A 19,987-nucleotide genomic window follows, 5' to 3' on the forward strand; every position below is an offset into this window, starting at 1 on the left:
TTTTACTGTTTAGACTGTTGTGTGTTTTGAAAAATAGATTATTTAGAATCTAGTTATGTTGCACTTCAGTCTTTAAATAATTAACCTAGTATATACATAACAATATATGATGTTTTCCCTGGTGAGCTAAACATCAATAACAACATTTATTAAAAAGGCTAAAATAATTTCTGGTGATATTATCTGTATATTAAAACTTTGGACAAGCAGTGATCATGTATCCTAGCAAAAGATGTTACATATGTGCATAAGTGTAGTCAGTAGCATATGCCCTTTTAAAAATATCAAACACTACTTCGTTTTTTGTATATTGTAAATGTTTTTTTTCTCTTTGTTGGTGTATGGTGTGTTTTTAACACGAAATGTAAATAAAGATTCATTTATAAAAAAAATATCAAACATGCAAAGAAACAAAAATAAGTCCAAAATATCTGTATTACATTCAGAAATGCCAACTTTGCAACCAATATTTCTCATCCATAACTATGGCACCCTAAGGATACCTGCATACATGCAAATGCTTCTCTGGGATCAGTAATGCAGCAGGGATTGCTTTTTCCTTCCAGTAACATATACCTAAAACCAGTTTATTGTATTTGGCAATTGTACTAAAAAAAATCTCATTCTCAACCAATATAATTCATTTAATTTGAAATCAAGTGAAAAATTGATTTAAATTATTTTATTAAAACAAATTAACGGCAATTCTTTCATAAGAAGTTGCCTCAAACAAAATGAGTTTGACATGCCTGCTCTTGATAGTTGAATGCTCCAAAATAAATTCTAGACCAGGCCTGTACATGCAGCCTACCAAGCACCCTTGGACAGAGCACAGACTTAAAAAAAAAGTAATAAAATCACCACCACTGCCCTGAAAGTCATGTTGCCTAGTGCCTCCATGGCTTACCATGACCACAAGCTCCAACACCGTAGATGCTCCTCTAGTCACCAAATCATTGATTAGCCCACCAGCATTCCTTTGCAGACCACAAAGATTTTTAATTTATCAGTGTTGCACTACAGTGTTGCACTACAAGTTGCACAGATCTCTTCTAGATTTTCCTCTTGCCTTTCCGAGTTAACTCCTTGGTCTCTCATTGAGCAAGAATTGACTTTGTAGGGAAGCATATTATCATTTGATGTATATTTAACATATGTTCTACCTTTATTTACCAATTATATAATATTTGTATGCAATCCACATGGTGAGGTTTAATAATAATAATAATAAGTTGGAAGGGACATTGGAGGTCATCTAGTCCAACCCCTGCTCAGGCAGGAAACCCTATACCATTTCAGACAAATAGCTGGCCAGTCTCTTCTTAAAAACTTCCAGTGTTGGAGCATTCAACACTTCTGGAGGCAGGTTGTTCCACTGGTTAATTGTTCTAACTGTCAGGAAGTTTCTAAAATTGTTTTGAAATAATTTTCTACACTTTTGATGGTTTGTTTGGTCTCATACACCACCAATAGATAATTTTATAAAGGTTTTCGCTTTAGTTATGGCACAATGTGAATTTCATACCATTTACCCACACTCTCACATGTTTCTGTTTATTAAATTTTGTCATGTCATTTTGTCATGTCATCTTTAACTTGTTGTTTCAAATCTTAACAGAAGTCTATACATTTCTGTTATTATGTGTTCACTGTTTTACATAATTATGTCAACTTCAATTTTGTGTTTTTAAATTCCAATTATTTTTTACCGATATTAAATCTTTCTTTTAAATAAGCATATGAAAACCATTGAAAACTATGTCTTTGTGCAGTCAGTTGTTCTCTTTACTTCATTGAAAAATGAAAACTATCTAAAAGAAATTTAATATGTCTTTCTTTCTGCAGGTTTGACATGGGAAAAAGCACTAAGACAGATTGGATTTGAAAGGTGAGCATCAGATGTTTGTCTTACAAAAGAGGAAATTGAATTTTGCGACTCAGGTTGATTTTTATTGCCATACTATGTGTTTTGCTACTTAAATAATATTGGTATGTACATGTAATATATTTAAAATTTAAAAATGACATTACTTCACATTTTAAAATAAGAAGAAAATAAATAAGGAAAACAATGGAGAATCGATGTTACTTCTAAATGGTTCTACATCAGTGATGGGATTCAGCCGGTTTGCACCTATTCAGCAGAACCGGTAGCTAATTTTTTGTTGCCCAGGTCCAGAATGGACTTCTGGAGGCAGCATCCACACAGAGAACCCCTTGTTCACATATTTGAATCCCACCACTGTTCTGCATAACTTCTGAAGAATATGTTCTGCAACAGGGAAACCCAAGGGGGCTTAAAATAGTCAAGATAGTGTATCTCATTGCATGATTGCACTACCTCTTTTTAGCACTTGCCATCTGCAGTTGTTCACTACTGAATGATCTTAAAAATCATGCTGGAAGTGATGAGAATGAGAGTTTTATCCAAAGTTTTATCTGAAATACATAGGAAAAAATATTAGGAGAGTTATATCTTAAATTTAATCTAAAAGTCTAGGCTCTAATCTTTCAAAATATGGTTGGATGGTTGAATTTGGTAGAGCCAAATTTAGAATTACTAGTGTATAATATAAAGGATGCAATTTTGTAAGCCAGGTATATATTTGAAAATTCCTCCAAAAGATCTTTGAATACCATGTTTTTCCTGAAAGTAAGACCTACCCCCAAAATAAGCCCTAGCTTGATTTTGGGGGATAGGCCTAATATAAGCCCTAGTTTTGGGGCGAGGCACATTCCTAAGGGATGGGGTGGGTGGAGCTACCCCATGCACCCCGCAATCACTAACTGTTGCAGCCAGGCCTCCCATGAATCCCATGCCTTGCCTCGGTGGCTCACTTCTTCTGTGGCCAAAGGAAATGCCTCTACAGCTGAGAACCGAGCTACGGACTCAATCCATTCTCGGCTGCCCAGGCATTACCTTCAGCTGCAGAAGAAGTGGGTCATCTGGGAGGGGCTGTCAGTATCGCCACGGTGAGGTGAGACCTTGGAAAAAGACATCCCTTCAAAATAAGACCTGGTGCCTCTTATGGAGGCAAATTTTTTTTAAAAAAAATAAGACCAGTCTTATTTTCTGGGAAACATGGTAGTAGAATTCCTTTAAAAAAAATCCTAGAGGAGTGGTTGTGAATTGTCATATATAATATAATAAGTGAAAGTATTTTTAACTGAAGAGTTTAGTCCTAACTTAGGTATGAAAGTTTGGGTGATTTTAGTCCAGTCACTCACAGGATTGTTGTGGAGAAAATAGGAGGAGGAAGATGTATTAAATATGTTTTCTACATTATTTATAAAAATAATAATAATAAAGAGGGGGGAATCTTTTAAATAATTTCCATAGCCTAGAAATAATGTGAGGTTAGAGACCAAATGCTGGACTATTCTCAGAATATTTTTTACAAAATAAAATGGAGCACTATTTTATACAAGTATATTAGAAGCAAATCCCATTTTGTTTAATGAATCTTATTTGCAACTAAGTATGTAACATTTCAGCTTCAATTTATCTTTTTTCATTTTGAGCTCCTTAAGACTATTTTGATTTCCTTCAGCTACTTTCATCTGTTACTAAATGTCCTCATCATATGATGCTATCATTTAAATAGTGATATTTACACATTTATTTGCTTCATTTAGATGATGCAACTATTTCTCAATTACCATGAAAACAATTATGTAAATATTGTAAAACTAGGGACCGTTGCTAGGATTCAACTTTTAAGAGTCAGTCCAAATTCAAAATACAAGGGTAAGACTGTTATAGTCAAGTAAATGGCACGACAGAACAGAATGCTAAATATGTTTTTTCTTCATTTTGTAAGGAAAAATCAAATAGACTAAAACAAAGAAATTCTTAAAAAGAAGTAGGTAAACTCAAATATGCATTGCCTATACGTGGATTTTTTTCACATACAGTAATGGTATATGTATCCAGAAAGAATTGTGTACATGATAAGATATTTTGAAAAGACTGGGCAAAAAAATACTGTAGGAATTATTTTCCATTTCAGCAGACTTGCATGATAGTCCCTGCTTAAGGAGAGCTTGCAAATGAGAACTCATTCAGATCCAGATTTCAATAATTCAGGCCTTTTTTTAAATGTTTCACAAATGTGTTTAAAAGAAATAATGAAAGGGAAAGGGATTTTTTTATAAGCCTCTATATTTACTCTCAACGTTGGTTGGTCCTCTTTTGCTTCTTGCTATATTTGCTATTGCTATCCTCCATTGATTTACTCATGTTCCTGGTCCTAAAAATAGCATTATTCCCTGTATACTTACACATTTAATTTAATGTGTATACTTAATATGCATTTCTTTTTTTTTAAGAAAGGAAGCCTTTGTAGCAAAGGCACCAAGGATTAATTGTTTCTAGTGTATGTGTTTGGACATCTGGAAGTAGCTTGATAACATGATTTTTTGGGCTGAGACACCCAGAGGAATTTTTAGGCACATTTGGTTCCATTTTTTCAATATGGCACTTCTAATATAATGATTCTTAAAATTGTATTATCATACCATAGAAAATAGGCCTAACCCTAGATCATGCTCTAAAATTCTCTTGCCTTTGAGTCAAATCCACTTATCCTGACTAAGCAATAAGTGGAAAATTGAATTTCCAGTCTGGTAGACTCCTTTTCATTTCTTTGTATCTTGAAGTATTTTTATGTTTAACCCTATTTTCTTCTCTTGCCATACAAATTGTTATTTAAATTTAGTAGCTAGAACGGTAGGGTTGTACAATGAGCCAGAACACACAGAATGCTGTTCATTATCATTGCTATTATCATAACCTGCATATAGAGTTATTTGTAGTGTTTTACAATTGCCAGAAATATTCAAATTTCTTTCAGGATTTATTATAAATTATTGAGAGGGTATAGAATTTTACAAAAGAACTTTGATAGCTGTTCTCAAATTAATCATCCACAAATCATCTTACTATTAATCTTAACATTAGAGTCTCTGGTTATTTGGATGCGATGAATATCTGTATCAGTCTGTTCGTCAAAAACATAAATATAGCTTCAGATTAATTTAGAGAGCTGAAATCTACATTTAAAATTCTGTTTTTTTCCTTAGGCAAAAAAATTATGTTAATTTATTCTATTCCCCACCCTTTGAGGAGCAGGATTTAGCCATGGCCAGAGGATTTTTTTTGCACAACTTCACGTTGTATACCAATAATGCCCTTTTCTTGATCAGGGAAAGCTGTGCATAATCACTTTGGTAACCTCCCAAGTGTATAGCTGCAATGCATTCTACATGGGACTGCCCTTGAAGAACATCCAGAAGTTGCAGTTGATGTAGAATGTGGCTGTGCAAGTAGTTATGATCATACTTCAGTACACCCACGTTACGTTTTGCTTTATTTGCTGAATTTGTTTCCAACAGGTTTCTGGGTACAATTCAAGGTACTGGTTGTCATCTCTACTAAATCCCTTCATGGTATGAGGCCAAGCTGTTTTTCTCTGATTGTCTTTACCCACCACATTCGTCCAGGTCTCATCAATTAAAGAGTGCCAGCCGAAAAGACCCAAGAAGCATTTATTTTCTGTGGGAATGCCTGCTCTTTGGAACAGCATTTCTCCCAAATCAGATTAGCCCCAACTCTGCTGGCCTTTTGTAAAGCCCTTTGTGAGGCAGGGGAATCAGAAATGATTGAATCCAATTAGTTGCTGACTGGTTTATTCTCAGTGGCCATTTTCATTTTGTTTTCTGATGTGTTTTCTTTATTCCATTTTGTTATTGTAATTGATGTTTTTATTGTATTAGCTGCCTAGTACCACTCTACATAAATCATCATCATCATCATCAATCATCCTGTATGAGTTCTTTCTTTAAAAGTAAATTATTTGCTGTTGTTGATATTGTTACTTTAATCTTCCTTTTAATAGTTCAATCTTCCTTAATCAGTTCTCTGAAAGATACAATCTTGAGATTAACAACATCACTTTTATGGCCTATTTAATGAATTCCTAATATTCCTTTTCAAGCCTAGACTGATCAAGGTTCCTTAAATATTCTATATAGATTAATGCTTCAGAATTCAGATTACACACACACACACACACACACACACACAGAGACACACACGCAGACACACACACACACACATATATGTTTTTTTTGTACTAAACCCCATGACTGTATATTTTTCTGAAACATCTATGGTATCAGTTGTGTATCTAATATTTAATTTAATTTAATTTTAATTTAATTTAATTTAATTTAATTTAAAAATATTTATATACTGCCCTTCTCCCTGAGGACTCAGGGCGGTTCACAGGGCAGAATAAAATACTAAATACAAACGTTAAAACAAGATTAAATAATTGCCCATATTAAAACAGTTGGAATCAAGTTCTAAAACACCAAATTAAAATTAAAACACAAGAATAAAAACCCCACCAATCCCCATCAGGCTAGGCCGGCTTGAACAAACAGAAACGTCTTGAGATCGCGACGAAAGGAGCGAAGATCGGGCGCCATCTGGAGCTCTACCGGTAGCTGATTCCACAGCTCCAGAGCGCCCACAGAGAAGGATCTCCCCCTGGGGACCACCAATCGACATTCTCTGATCGGTGGCACCCTGAGGAGGCCCTCTCTGTGGGAACGCACAGGGCGCAGGGAGCTTGATGCCGGCAGCAGATGTTCCCTAAGGTACTCCAGCCCCATGCCATGAAGGGCTTTAAACACTGTTACCAGTACCTTGAATCTCACCCGGAAGACAACTGGCAACCAATGCAGCTCACGGAGCAGCGGTGAAACGTGGGAGTATCGGGAGACTCCCAACACAACTCTCGCGGCTGCATTCTGTACCAGTTGGAGCTTCCGGGTGGTCCTCAAGGGCAGCCCCATGTAGAGAGCGTTGCAGTAGTCTAGACGAGAGGACACGAGCGCATGAGTGACCGTGCACAAATCATCCCGGCTAATATTACATTTATACATAATATAACCATTTATTTTTTATAGATTAAAATAATTATTTCACCAGGACTTCTATGTTTCTTGAAAGCATATTATATCCATCTAACTACTTATGGCTGAAGCATAATATAATACCTGGCTTAGCTTAAGCAAAAGAAGATCACCAGAGGCATATGGTATCATATTCTAAATGAAGTATGGATAATAAATGTATCTCTTTATTTTGAAGAATTCAGCAAGTCTCCACTTTTTAGTGTTGAGTCCATAGCCTATTCAATGTAGATTTGAATTCAACATTCCTTTGTATAAAACTGATTTTATAGTGTGCTGGAAAGCTTATGTCTAAATGAGTCAAGAGACATTAGTATTAGAGATTTTGTACAATCATAGGATAATTAAAAAAGATGTGAAGCAACTATGTAGACAGAATGTATTCAAAAGCAAGTAGGAAAAAATTCTGCATGGGAAAATGTGTATAGCAAGTGGGATTATAGGAATATAAACAGGAAGTTTATCAAAGGGAAAAAAATGAAGTCAGTTTTAGCAAAGCAGAATATGGTGCTCAGTTTACAAATACTTTTTTTCCTGTAGTTTTGCAAAAATAGTACAAAGAATGAAGCACTTCAGTACCATTAGAAGCAAGTACAGAATGTTGATACACCTAATATGCCTGTAAACTTAAATGACACAAAAAAAGCTCTCTGCCCTGGTTCTATACAACTACGGTATATGTGTCAGAATAATCTATCATCTCAATTTCAATTCATGTTAAAAATTATGATTTTTAAAAATAGAGCCACTCATTAAAGTTCAGTGAAATATTACTGTCCACAAATTGATTGTTTCTTAATTGGTTTTGGTAAAACAATACTTAGGCAAGAACATATTGCTTATCTTTTCTTTTCCTCATCATCATGTATCTGAATTCATAATGTCTTCTCATATCAGTGTTGGGCAAGGGCAGCAGCTATAGTTTTTGTTGTTAGTTGCAAAGTCAAGTCCGACCCATCGCAACCCCATGGACAATGTTCCTCCAGGCCTTCCTGTCCTCTACCATCTTCTGGAGTCCATTTAGGCTCATGCCTACTGCTTCAGTGACTCCATCCAGCCACCTCATTCTCTGTCGTCCCCTTCTTCTATTGCCCTCAATCTTTCCCAGCATTAGGCTTTTCTCCAGTGAGTTTTTACTCCAGTGGTAATTTTTTATTTACAATTTAATTTCTAAACGATAAAGGAAACGGTTTACTGAGTTTATAGTTTAATACAAGAATTAAAAAATAAAGATAGATATTCTGTATTTGTATCATTATAATTTGGGATTGGGGAATTTTTTGTGCTCCAGTGAACATGGTTAAAAATGTTCATTTGCTGCACTTTAAAAACCAGAGGTAAATAATTCAAAGTTAGGTAAATGGTTTATGGCATCTTACTTAGGAAGAGGTTTGTTTGTTTGTTTCTTAATATTATTTGATATTTTTACTGTTTTGCACACTACCCAGAATCTCCAGATTGGGCTGGAATTAAAAAAAAACTCTAAATACTTTAGTTAATTAATAAATAATAAAGAGACAACAGAGCATAAAAAATAAACAGTGGTACTATATATTTGTATACTGAGATTGTTACACAATATACCCAAGGCTTCTGATAAAAAGGTATATAAATGCTTGGGGAAGCATTATTATTAGACATGTGTATTGTAATGTTCTTGAAATAATTCATATTGCATTTATGCCTCAAAAATATAACCTCAGTGGATTATCTCTGAACCTCATGCCCTTTACATTAATTGTATTGCCAACAGATTCCTATATTTGCTTCCCTAGAAAAAATTGTTAACAGCATATCCATTGTTGTTAGTTGCGAAGTTGTGTCCGACCCATCGCGATTCCATGGACAATGTTCCTCCAGGCCTTCCTGTCCTCTACCATCTTCTGGAGTCCATTTAGGCTCACGCCTACTGCTTTAGTGACTCCATCCAGCCACGTCATTCTCTGTCATCCCTTCTCTTGCCCTCAACCTTTCCCAACATTAGGCTCTTCTCCAGTGAGTCCTTCCTTCTCATTAGGTGGCCAAAGTATTTAACTTTCAACTTCAGGATCTGACCTTCTAAAGAGCAATCAGGGTTGATCTCCTCTAGGACTGACCAGTTTGATCGCCTTGCAGTCCAAGGGACTCACAGGAGTCTTCTCCAACACCATAGTTCAAAGGCTTCAATTCTTTGGCACTCAGCCTTTCTTATGGTCCAACTTTCACAGCCATACATTGCATATCCATATTTGGGCTTAATGTTTCTAGAGTGTTGAGGTTTCTGTCCAATATTTGGGGACCAGCAAAATAATCTAATGAATTTAATAAGTCTTCTGAATTCTGATTAAAAAAACCTGATTTTTTTTTTGCATCTCTCTGGTGAACATACCAATCAGAATTTATTTGCTGTACATTGTTTGCTGCAGTGTTTGGCTCAAAATAGCTTTAAAATGCACTTAGTATACATTTAGAAAAATGCATTTTGTGCAAAAACAATATATTAAATACATTTTTCCAGATTAAAAATCCAATTACTGCAGTAATGATGGATTTACGATGGATTCATCTGTCTATGATTTTCTATAAAGCAATTTCTCCAAACATTTAACAATGATAGAAATTAGGCTGTGTATCCAGCTGTGTAGGACAAGGAGTGGCAGAGCCTGGAGATGGAATCAAAACAGGAATCAGCCTAGAATCTGTACAACCTAGAGTCCAACCCCTCTTGAATTCCACTAAACCTTATCTGGCACCAAAATAGTGCTAACCATTAGTTGACTAAATTCCTGTGCGTAGGCATGAGCAATAAATCAGTTTAATTGTAACTTAACATGTGTTCCTGGTCTTTCATGCCTGACTAGTTGCTTTCTAATTCCAATCTAGGCCTGGTATCAAATAAGATCTTATAATTACTAAATGGCTGAGTTAAAAGGTTTTTTTTCTGCCAAATGCCAGAAATAGAAGGTAATTTCTCCCATGCAGTTTAACTTTAAAAATGTTTTGCAGAAAGTATATGAATGTGTTCTGCAGAGATGTTCAAGCTGTTCTCAACTTACAACCATAATTGAGATGGGAATCTTGGTTGTTGAATGAAGCCTTTGTTAAATGTGATATTGCATGATTGTTTCACTCAATGATTGGAATCCTGGCCTTCCCAGTTGCAGTCATTAAATTTGAATCACGGATCATTGAGTGACCAGAATTCTGGGAAGGAGACTCCACCACTCCAGAACCATTTTGCAAAGCCTCAATCACCCTACCAAACTTTCTTACCAAGGTTGCTTTGCCATTCTCCAAGCAGGCATGATCCTTTGCATACTTCAGCCAGCTCAGCTCAGCTGCCACCGCCCCTAGGCCTCTATTTCATCCAGGATCAAAGTCCTGCTGTATATAGATGATGCACTCAGTACAATGGTACCCCTGGGCAGGTTTTTTTTTAAAGGAAATGCTATTATGTCCACAAAAGAGGGAAAGCAGAATTACCTGACTCCAGTACTTAGTGCTTTGATTTAAAAACTGCTCACCCAGATATTATTGGCCTTACACAGATGTGAGTTCCTGTGTACCTCTTTCCCTTTTGAAAGCTTATATATGAGAGGAAGCTGATAATTATATTTATACATCACCTAACTGTACTTTTTTCGTTATTCCTTTTCATAAAAAGTATAAAAATAATGTGAAATGATTTTGTATCATATAAAAAAGTCAAGTTTTATGTCAGTTTCAAGACCTACTTAAACATTACTTTTCTCAACTGTAATTTACCAACTCTGAAAATGTTTATAAATAATACACAACCTAATATACCTGAGTGTAATAAGTAGGCAGTTATTTACCATATGTTATTTGATTGATGAAAAATATAAAATCTTGTCATGCTTTAAAAAAGAAATATGGTTTGAATGAACCTGTTTGAAAGTATAACAAAAGGGTTATTTTTTTCTGCGGTCCTTGAACCCCAAATTTTATTATACCATTCGTTTGAGAATAAATTGTCTGAGGGGTCCTTGGTGCTCGTTGAGCTTGCTTGTTTTCTTGCAGAAGTTTCATTACCGTAACTAGGTAACACCATCAGTGCTAGTAAGGAGTGCTGTTTGCTATCAGTTTATATTCTGATGTCTTGCCCATCTGGGTGGGTTCTTTGGTTGGGCTGTTTACCAATGGCTCTTTGGCAGTTTCTTGATTGGGGTATTGCTAACTTGATTATTGGTCTGAAGTTGACCTTGGAATTAATCTATGCTGACCTGAGTGGAGAGGTGCTGGAGTCTTTTTCTCTTTTGGGCTGGTTGATTGTCACTTTTGCATAGTCTATAGATGTTGTTAATGTCTATGTGTCAATAAATTGTCTCTCCAAGGCATCACATTTTTGCCAGTATGACAGTATCAACATATAAATCATTAGTTTTTTAAGTTTTATGTAATTGTTATATTCAGTGAACATACACAACAAACCTGAGGTCCACTTTAATTTCCTAATGGTTTACTTTGCCCATTTTTATAAACATTAAATTCGAGAGCTTTTGAATCCTTGGACATATCCATTATAGTTAAAAACATATGACTTTGTTAATCTTCTCCTTCCTTCTTTCCTTCCTTCCTTCCTTCCTTCCTTCCTTCCTTCCTTCCTTCCTTCCTCCCTCCCTCCCTCCCTCCCTCCCTCCCTCCCTGTACTATCTATAAATTATTTTGTTTTTTTTAAAAATTTTGGCAAAGAATATAAGTCTACAGGGAGTGCAGAATTATTAGGCAAATGAGTATTTTGACCACATCATCCTCTTTATGCATGTTGTCTTACTCCAAGCTGTATAGGCTCAAAAGCCTACTACCAATTAAGCATATTAGGTGATGTGCATTTCTGTAATGAGAAGGGGTGTGGTCTAATGACATCAACACCCTGTATCAGGTGTGCATAATTATTAGGCAACTTCCTTTCCTTTGGCAAAATGGGTCAAAAGAAGGACTTGACAGGCTCAGAAAAGTCAAAAATAGTGAGATATCTTGCAGAGGGATGCAGCACTCTTAAAATTGCAAAGCTTCTGAAGCGTGATCATCGAACAATCAAGCGTTTCATTCAAAATAGTCAACAGGGTCGCAAGAAGCGTGTGGAGAAACCAAGGCGCAAAATAACTGCCCATGAACTGAGAAAAGTCAAGCGTGCAGCTGCCAAGATGCCACTTGCCACCAGTTTGGCCATATTTCAGAGCTGCAACATCACTGGAGTGCCCAAAAGCACAAGGTGTGCAATACTCAGAGACATGGCCAAGGTAAGAAAGGCTGAAAGACGACCACCACTGAACAAGACACACAAGCTGAAACGTCAAGACTGGGCCAAGAAATATCTCAAGACTGATTTTTCTAAGGTTTTATGGACTGATGAAATGAGAGTGAGTCTTGATGGGCCAGATGGATGGGCCCGTGGCTGGATTGGTAAAGGTCAGAGAGCTCCAGTCCGACTCAGACGCCAGCAAGGTGGAGGTGGAGTACTGGTTTGGGCTGGTATCATCAAAGATGAGCTTGTGGGGCCTTTTCGGGTTGAGGATGGAGTCAAGCTTAACTCCCAGTCCTACTGCCAGTTTCTGGAAGACACCTTCTTCAAGCAGTGGTACAGGAAGAAGTCTGCATCCTTCAAGAAAAACATGATTTTCATGCAGGACAATGCTCCATCACACGCGTCCAAGTACTCCACAGCGTGGCTGGCAAGAAAGGGTATAAAAGCAGGAAATCTAATGACATGGCCTCCTTGTTCACCTGATCTGAACCCCATTGAGAACCTGTGGTCCATCATCAAATGTGAGATTTACAAGGAGGGAAAACAGTACACCTCTCTGAACAGTGTCTGGGAGGCTGTGGTTGCTGCTGCACGCAATGTTGATGGTGAACAGATCAAAACACTGACAGAATCCATGGATGGCAGGCTTTTGAGTGTCCTTGCAAAGAAAGGTGGCTATATTGGTCACTGATTTGTTTTTGTTATGTTTTTGAATGTCAGAAATGTATATTTGTGAATGTTGAGATGTTATATTGGTTTCACTGGTAAAAATAAATAATTGAAATGGGTATATATTTGTTTTTTGTTAAGTTGCCTAATAATTATGCACAGTAATAGTCACCTGCACACACAGATATCCCCCTAAAATAGCTATAACTAAAAACAAACTAAAAACTACTTCCAAAAATATTCAGCTTTGATATTAATGAGTTTTTTGGGTTCATTGAGAACATGGTTGTTGTTCAATAATAAAATTAATCCTCAAAAATACAACTTGCCTAATAATTCTGCACTCCCTGTAGAAATCTCAAACTAATGCTTATCCCCTTAGTCAAAAATAATGTGATTTTCCTATCCTGAAGGACAGATTTTATGTTCTAATGAAATAGCATATAGTTTAGATGTTAACCTTTTGCTGAACTTTTGATAGCTTGAATTAATGTTCCAAGTTTAATAAGTTGACTTTAATAGCTTGGATATTGTATTGAGAGGAAAAAAGGAAACTCATCTATGGAAAATTAAATCAGATAGGATTGACTTCTGAAAAATTTTATTTTCTCAGTGGGAACTACAATAGTTATGCTACATAGCTAGCATTTTAATTCAATTGTCCTTGGTCTTTTCATGCTTTTGAAATATTTCAGTACAAAATAACAGTCTACAGCTAATAAAAGTGGTGATAGGATGTGCATGAGGATGCCAAGTTTCTTCAAAAACATTTAGCATTAGAACTGTTTTTTTAATGTAATCAGCACAGGAATCTAAGCTTTTAATTCTTTTTTAAAAATTGCCATGGATTTTATGGAAATTGATGATGCAAGTTCTGAATGACATCCTATATCCATAATATTTTTCAGCTTGAAGTTTTATAAATTGGAATATCTAATCTGCCATAATCTGATTTAGCATGTGGTTTGTTGCATGCAAGCCTTGGACTTTCTAGCACGTATAAAGACAAAATTTATTTGTGTTTTTTAAATTCTTTCTAATATACACATTAGTCATGTTGGCTAAGAATGACAATTATTGTACTCTTAACATATCTGGATGGCATCAGGTTGATAGGGGTTGTTTTAGCTGAAATAGTTGTCCATTTAAATCAAGGGTGTCAAGCTGCCGGCCCGCGGGCCAGTTTCATCATACTGAAGCTGCACCCACCCCATTGCCAGAAATACAAAAAGAGTCGCGCTACGTCGCAACACGTCACGTGACGTGGCAAATTTGACACCCATGATTTCAATGATCTCCCCTATGACTTGGCCAACCTGCTGTCCCTCTCATTCGGAAACCTTCTTAGGAAATAGTAAGGGTGGTGCATTCTTTTGGAATTTAAGCTTTGGCATTCCCCCTCCCCCCCTTTGTCTTGAAAATGTTTTCAAGACATTTCCATTAGTAGTTCTGTTTCAATATCTGTTTCTAGATCTCATATGAGAAATAGTGCTTTTTGCTGAGAAAAGAAGAAATGGAAAAAGAAGAAAAGTGTCTCTGATATGAGATTTCACCAATATTCACCAAAATATCCAGTGATCTAATAATTAGATATACTATAAATATACCGTATATTATTTTACCATCTATCTTATCCATCTTCATATTTTCTGACCTTTTTCCTGAGCTAATGATCTTATGCAAATCTTATCTAACAGGGTTTGTTTTTACTGCTGTATTGTTTTTTTTAACTATTCCAGCCATTCTTCTGGCCTATTAAAATTAAATAAACACAGAACTATGCGCATAGCTAGAGATGGTCCACTGAACATAGGATTGATACTAAGTCTTGTGTATTGTTTTAGAGCAATCGATGCTCAGCATGAGGTGCACATTTTTTTTTATTCATGGGCAATGCATTGAAAACATAATTTGGCTTGTTTAGAAAATAAATGAGGCCTAAGAAACAACATGGAGGGGAGCGTCTAGTTTTAAATTTGGCCCAAGTTTGGTTTTCATTTGCAGCATTGAACCATAAATGTTGCATGCTTTATGTCAGTAATGAGCCTACTAACTTTGGCATGTCATTAAATAGCAGCATTCTTCATGATGCTATTTGGAAAGCAGACATTTGGCAAATGTTGATATGTTGGTGAACATTTTGCCAAACTGTTTTTTCTCCTGTACAGTGTAACTGCCAAAAATAAATAAATTAGATATGTGATTATTAAGGCTTTACATATTCTTCAAGACACTTGAAATTTTATGTTTGCTAACATATGTTTGCTTACCTATGCCAAGTAATTTTGATGTTATGCCTCGTATACTATGATATTTTTCTACAATTTGCTTCAGCAGATGAAACTTTCTTGATTGAAATATCAAGAATCTATTATATTTATTTTGCTAGGAAGAAATCATTTTCCCCTCCAGATAATTAACAAGGAGTGTTGAGGAGACAGCTGGTTATCTTACAGTCCTTGAGTAGAATAAATAACATACTGTATTTGAAAACAAATTACTGTATATACTTGAGTATAAGCCGACTCGAGTATAAGCCGAGACCCCCAATTTCACCCCCAAAAACTGGAAAAAGTTGGTGACTTGAGTATAAGCCGATCAGCCGTTCTGCAAGCCTCCGCCGCCGGCTGCTTCGTTCCGCAGCGGAAAGAAGCAGGCAGGCTGCTTCGTTCCGCAGTGGAAAGAAGCAGCCTGCTTCGTTCAGGCTGCTTCGTTCCACAGCGGAAAGAAGCAGGCAGGCAGGGGGCGGAGGAACGGAGACCCGGCGACGTTTGGGGAGGTTTGGGCGCCTCTCCAAATATCCCCAAACGTCGCCGGGTCTCCGTTCCTCTGTGCCCTGCCTGCCTGCTTCTTTCCACAGCGGAAAGAAGCAGGCAGGCAGGGGGCGGAGGAACGGAGACCCGGCGACGTTTGGGGAGGTTTGGGCGCCTCTCCAAATATCCCCAAACGTCGCCGGGTCTCCGTTCCTCCGCCCCCTGCCTGCCTGCTTCTTTCCGCTGTGGAAAGAAGCAGGCAGGCAGGGCACAGAGGAACGGAGACCCGGCGACGTTTGGGGATATTTGGAGAGGCGCCCAAACCTCCCCAAACGTCGCCGGGTCTCCGTTCCTCCGCCCCCTGCCTGCCTGCTTCTTTCCGCTGTGGAAAGAAGCAGGCAGGCAGGGCACAGAGGAACGGAGACCCGGCGACGTTTGGGGATATTTGGAGAGGCGCCCAAACCTCCCCAAACGTCGCCGGGTCTCCGTTCCTCCGCCCCCTGCCTGCCTGCTTCTTTCCGCTGTGGAAAGAAGCAGGCAGGCAGGGCACAGAGGAACGGAGACCCGGCGACGTTTGGGGATATTTGGAGAGGCGCCCAAACCTCCCCAAACGTCGCCGGGTCTCCGTTCCTCCGCCCCCTGCCTGCCTGCTTCTTTCCGCTGTGGAAAGAAGCAGGCAGGCAGGGCACAGAGGAACGGAGACCCGGCGACTTTTGGGGATATTTGGAGAGGCGCCCAAACCTCCCCAAACGTCGCCGGGTCTCCGTTCCTCCGCCCCCTGCCTGCCTGCTTCTTTCCGCTGTGGAAAGAAGCAGGCAGGCAGGGCACAGAGGAACGGAGACCCGGCGACGTTTGGGGATATTTGGAGAGGCGCCCAAACCTCCCCAAACGTCGCCGGGTCTCCGTTCCTCCGCCCCCTGCCTACCTGCTTCTTTCCGCTGTGGAAAGAAGCAGGCAGGCAGGGCGCAGAGGAACGGAGACCCGGCGACGTTTGGGGAGGCGCCCAAACCTCCCCAAACGTCGCCGGGTCTCCGTTCCTCCGAGCCCTGCCTGCCTGCTTCTTTCCGCTGTGGAAAGAAGCAGGCAGGCAGGGCGCAGAGGAACGGAGACCCGGCGACGTTTGGGGAGGCGCCCAAACCTCCCCAAACGTCGCCGGGTCTCCGTTCCTCCGAGCCCTGCCTGCCTGCTTCTTTCCGCTGTGGAAAGAAGCAGGCAGGCAGGGCGCAGAGGAACGGAGACCCGGCTTCGTTTGGGGAGGTTTGGGGAGGTGCGCGCGCACCTCCCCAAACCTCCCCAAACTTCGGCAGGTCTCCGGACGGCGGTGGCTTGGGAGAGGTGAGCGCGATCCCGGAAGCTCCAAAGCCTCGGCCGCGCACAAGTCCTCGGTAAGTTTTTTTGTTGACTGGAGTATAAGCCGAAGTGGAATTTTTCAGCCCAAAAAGTGGGCTGAAAAATTCGGCTTATACTCAAGTATATACGGTAGTAAGGGAGAAATGCAGATATTTATTGGAAATGCTTAAAATTAGGCTTTTTGTACATACTGTCAAGTAAAGCACAAATTATACACAATCAGATGCTGGCATCAAAAGATCGTAATACTGTAAAACAGGTATGTGGGCCAGATGCGTCATGCCAAAACCGCGCCAACCCCATTGCCAGCAATGGGGAAAAAATCGTAATACATCACACGATGTCACGTGACGTTGGGAGTTTGACATGTCTGCTGTAAAAGGTCTGCTGGATTAGGCCTGAAGCCCAGCAAGAGACATTCAGGAAGCCTGGAAATGTTATTATTATTATTATTATTATTATTATTTTTCTGTCACACAACCAGATGTTCAGACTGGATTTGGCATTTTTGTCCACCTATCAAGCCATTCCCAAGGACCTGGGATAGGCAGAAAGGTATATGGTGTTACAGATATCATCACAGAATGATGTTCTGAGTAAAGCTGCCTTTTGCAATTGACTGATAATGAATTTGTCAATGCTGATGGTGTTCAAGTGGTGCTCTAGTTCAGGGATCTCCAACCTCTGGGTCTGCAGTTGGCCAGAGAGTGCACATGCAGCTCAATTTGCGTGAGTACTGCCACATCCACTATCCAGACTTTTTTGTCTTTCTTATTGATAATTGTTAAGTCTGGTGTGTTATGCAGCAGATGCTTGCCTGATTGTAATCTAAAATTCCAGAGTACTTTAGCTTCTTCATTCTCTGTGATTTTCTCTGCAAGTTCTTGCTTGCAAGCAAATGGTATTTCTTGCAGATCTTCCAATTCACCATTGTTGCTATTTTGTCATACCACTGTTTGTAGTAAGTCTGTGCAATCTTTTTGAAGCAGCTAAACAGGTGGTCCACTGTTTCTTCAGCTTCTTTACACAGGTGGCACTTGCTATTTGTTGCTGTCTTCTCAATTCTGACTTTGTATGCATTTGTACTTAAGGCTTTTTATTATTATTAAGCATAGATCTGTTGTATATCCATATTTTGATGGGTGAAATTTAAGATATTCTAACTTAAATTATTAAATGTGTCATAACTAATAAAGATCAGATGATCTCTGTTAGCTTTAAAATAATTATATTTTTAAGGGATTTTATAAAGTAAGATTTGAGAAACCCAATATCGATATGGGCTCCACTGTGGCTGATTTTTGATGTTGTTCCCTCCTCAAATGGTGCTCCAATTCATGAATTGACCACTTTTCTACAGTCTGCTCATGATGGAAATTCTCTTATCCTCTCCTTATCTGGGGATTCTCTGTTGGATCAGGCTTATCATTGGTCCATCAGTGCCATCTCCACTCCTTCAGCAATGATGTAGTCTGCTATTTCTTCATCCAGAAGTTTAGTCTTCAGCCGTATTTATGTTCGTTAAAAAAAACCAATGAAATCCAAAATACAGCTGCAAAATATAAAATATTTTTTAAAAATATGTTTCCTGTAGTTGTTGTCAAACTCGTTTGAATAATTAAATAAGAACCAACCTTCTTTGTCTCTTTCAATTTTATACAGTGTCAAAGGGTCAGATGCTGGCAATGGTATCCGAATTTTTGTTCCTGATATTCTCATGTTTATTGCTAGCCTGGCCACATGGCTTGTGTGCAGAAACATTGTTCAAAAGCAAGTACAAGAAAATTTGGGAGAATACAATGCCCAGTTTGAAAATGAAGACATGGTATGTGTGTATATTTACTCTTTAATTATTCGGGGGGGGGTTTCTGGTGTGCCTGACACTAGGGATGGGCTTTGCAATTTACTTTTTCAGATGAAGGGGAAATGCTTTATTATTAATTTTACACTAACTGAAATACATAACAACTCCCAACTGTGTACTTTCCCATAAATGTGGGAATACATTGTGCTGCAGATAGCTTTCATTTTTTGCTATCTCTTTAGTATTTCTCAAAGGAAATTCCTTTTAAAAATAAAGCATCCTACCATTCTTTTATTTAGAAATATAAACCATAGGAGTTTGTTACACAGGAGTCACAGTTATGTAAAAAAAAAACCACAATGTAGTCAACCTATTATTGTGCAGATGGTATGATTATATATTTTATGTAAGTCACATAATGACATTTGATGCAAGTATGCAAACCATGTCAAATGGACCAATTTGTGTAGTGATTAAAGCCCCACCTTAGAAACCAGGAAAGTCTGAGTTCTAGTCCTGCCTTGGATACAAAGCCAGAAGAGTGACTATATGATCGCTTACAAAGCGGTTGGTTTTGGTTTTTTTTACACCATCATAACTTTAGCATGTCAGCCAGACAGTAAGAAAGGACTACTTGTATTTGCAGCATCTCCAAGTTGTCAGAATTTCCAAACAATCTGCTAACATGAAATTTGGTCTTATCATCTGTACAGGTCAGTTATAAAAATGTTGAGACAGATGTTGCTGAGACATATCCTATGATATGCAGATGCCTTATACTTGAAACCTTAATTTTAGAATCTGGTAAAGTTGGACTATAAAATTATGCAATGTAGCTTATCCATTGTCTAGTTCATTCAAAATCATAGTTGTATATGTATTTTCATAGAAATACAGGATTTAGTGGAATTGTTTCTATGAAGAAATGCATGGAAAAACTATAAAAACATTAACATTTCCCGTATATGTACCTTATTTTACTCACATGGATTTCAGAAACATTATAAATACCAATCCAATAATCTGGCACATGTTCAGTTTTATATCTCCTATTTATATTGTCAGAAATATAAAAAATTCATGCTAAAAAAATTCAGTTAAAGAAATAAATATGTAAATTATCTAGACTTCTGGTAAAAATCTAACACAGAGCTTTTCCTTATTTTCCTGGTATGTTTATTT

At 38.0% G+C, this 19,987-nt stretch overlaps 1 protein-coding gene across 1 annotated transcript in view; it reads left to right on the top strand.

Moving 5' to 3' along the window:
• Window positions 1-19,987, top strand: part of PIEZO2 (piezo type mechanosensitive ion channel component 2) — a gene marked incomplete at its 5' end in the record, with an annotated part of 205,718 nt that overhangs the window by 82,717 nt on the left and 103,014 nt on the right. The window contains 2 exons of the mRNA XM_083360729.1: window positions 1,846-1,888; window positions 18,664-18,826. Coding sequence (XP_083216855.1) covers window positions 1,846-1,888; window positions 18,664-18,826 — 206 coding nt within the window. The remainder of the gene's footprint in view (window positions 1-1,845; window positions 1,889-18,663; window positions 18,827-19,987) is intronic.

This window comes from Vipera ursinii (genome assembly GCF_947247035.1).
Source record: "Vipera ursinii genome assembly, chromosome: 3".
NCBI classification, from domain to species: Eukaryota; Metazoa; Chordata; class Lepidosauria; order Squamata; family Viperidae; genus Vipera; species Vipera ursinii.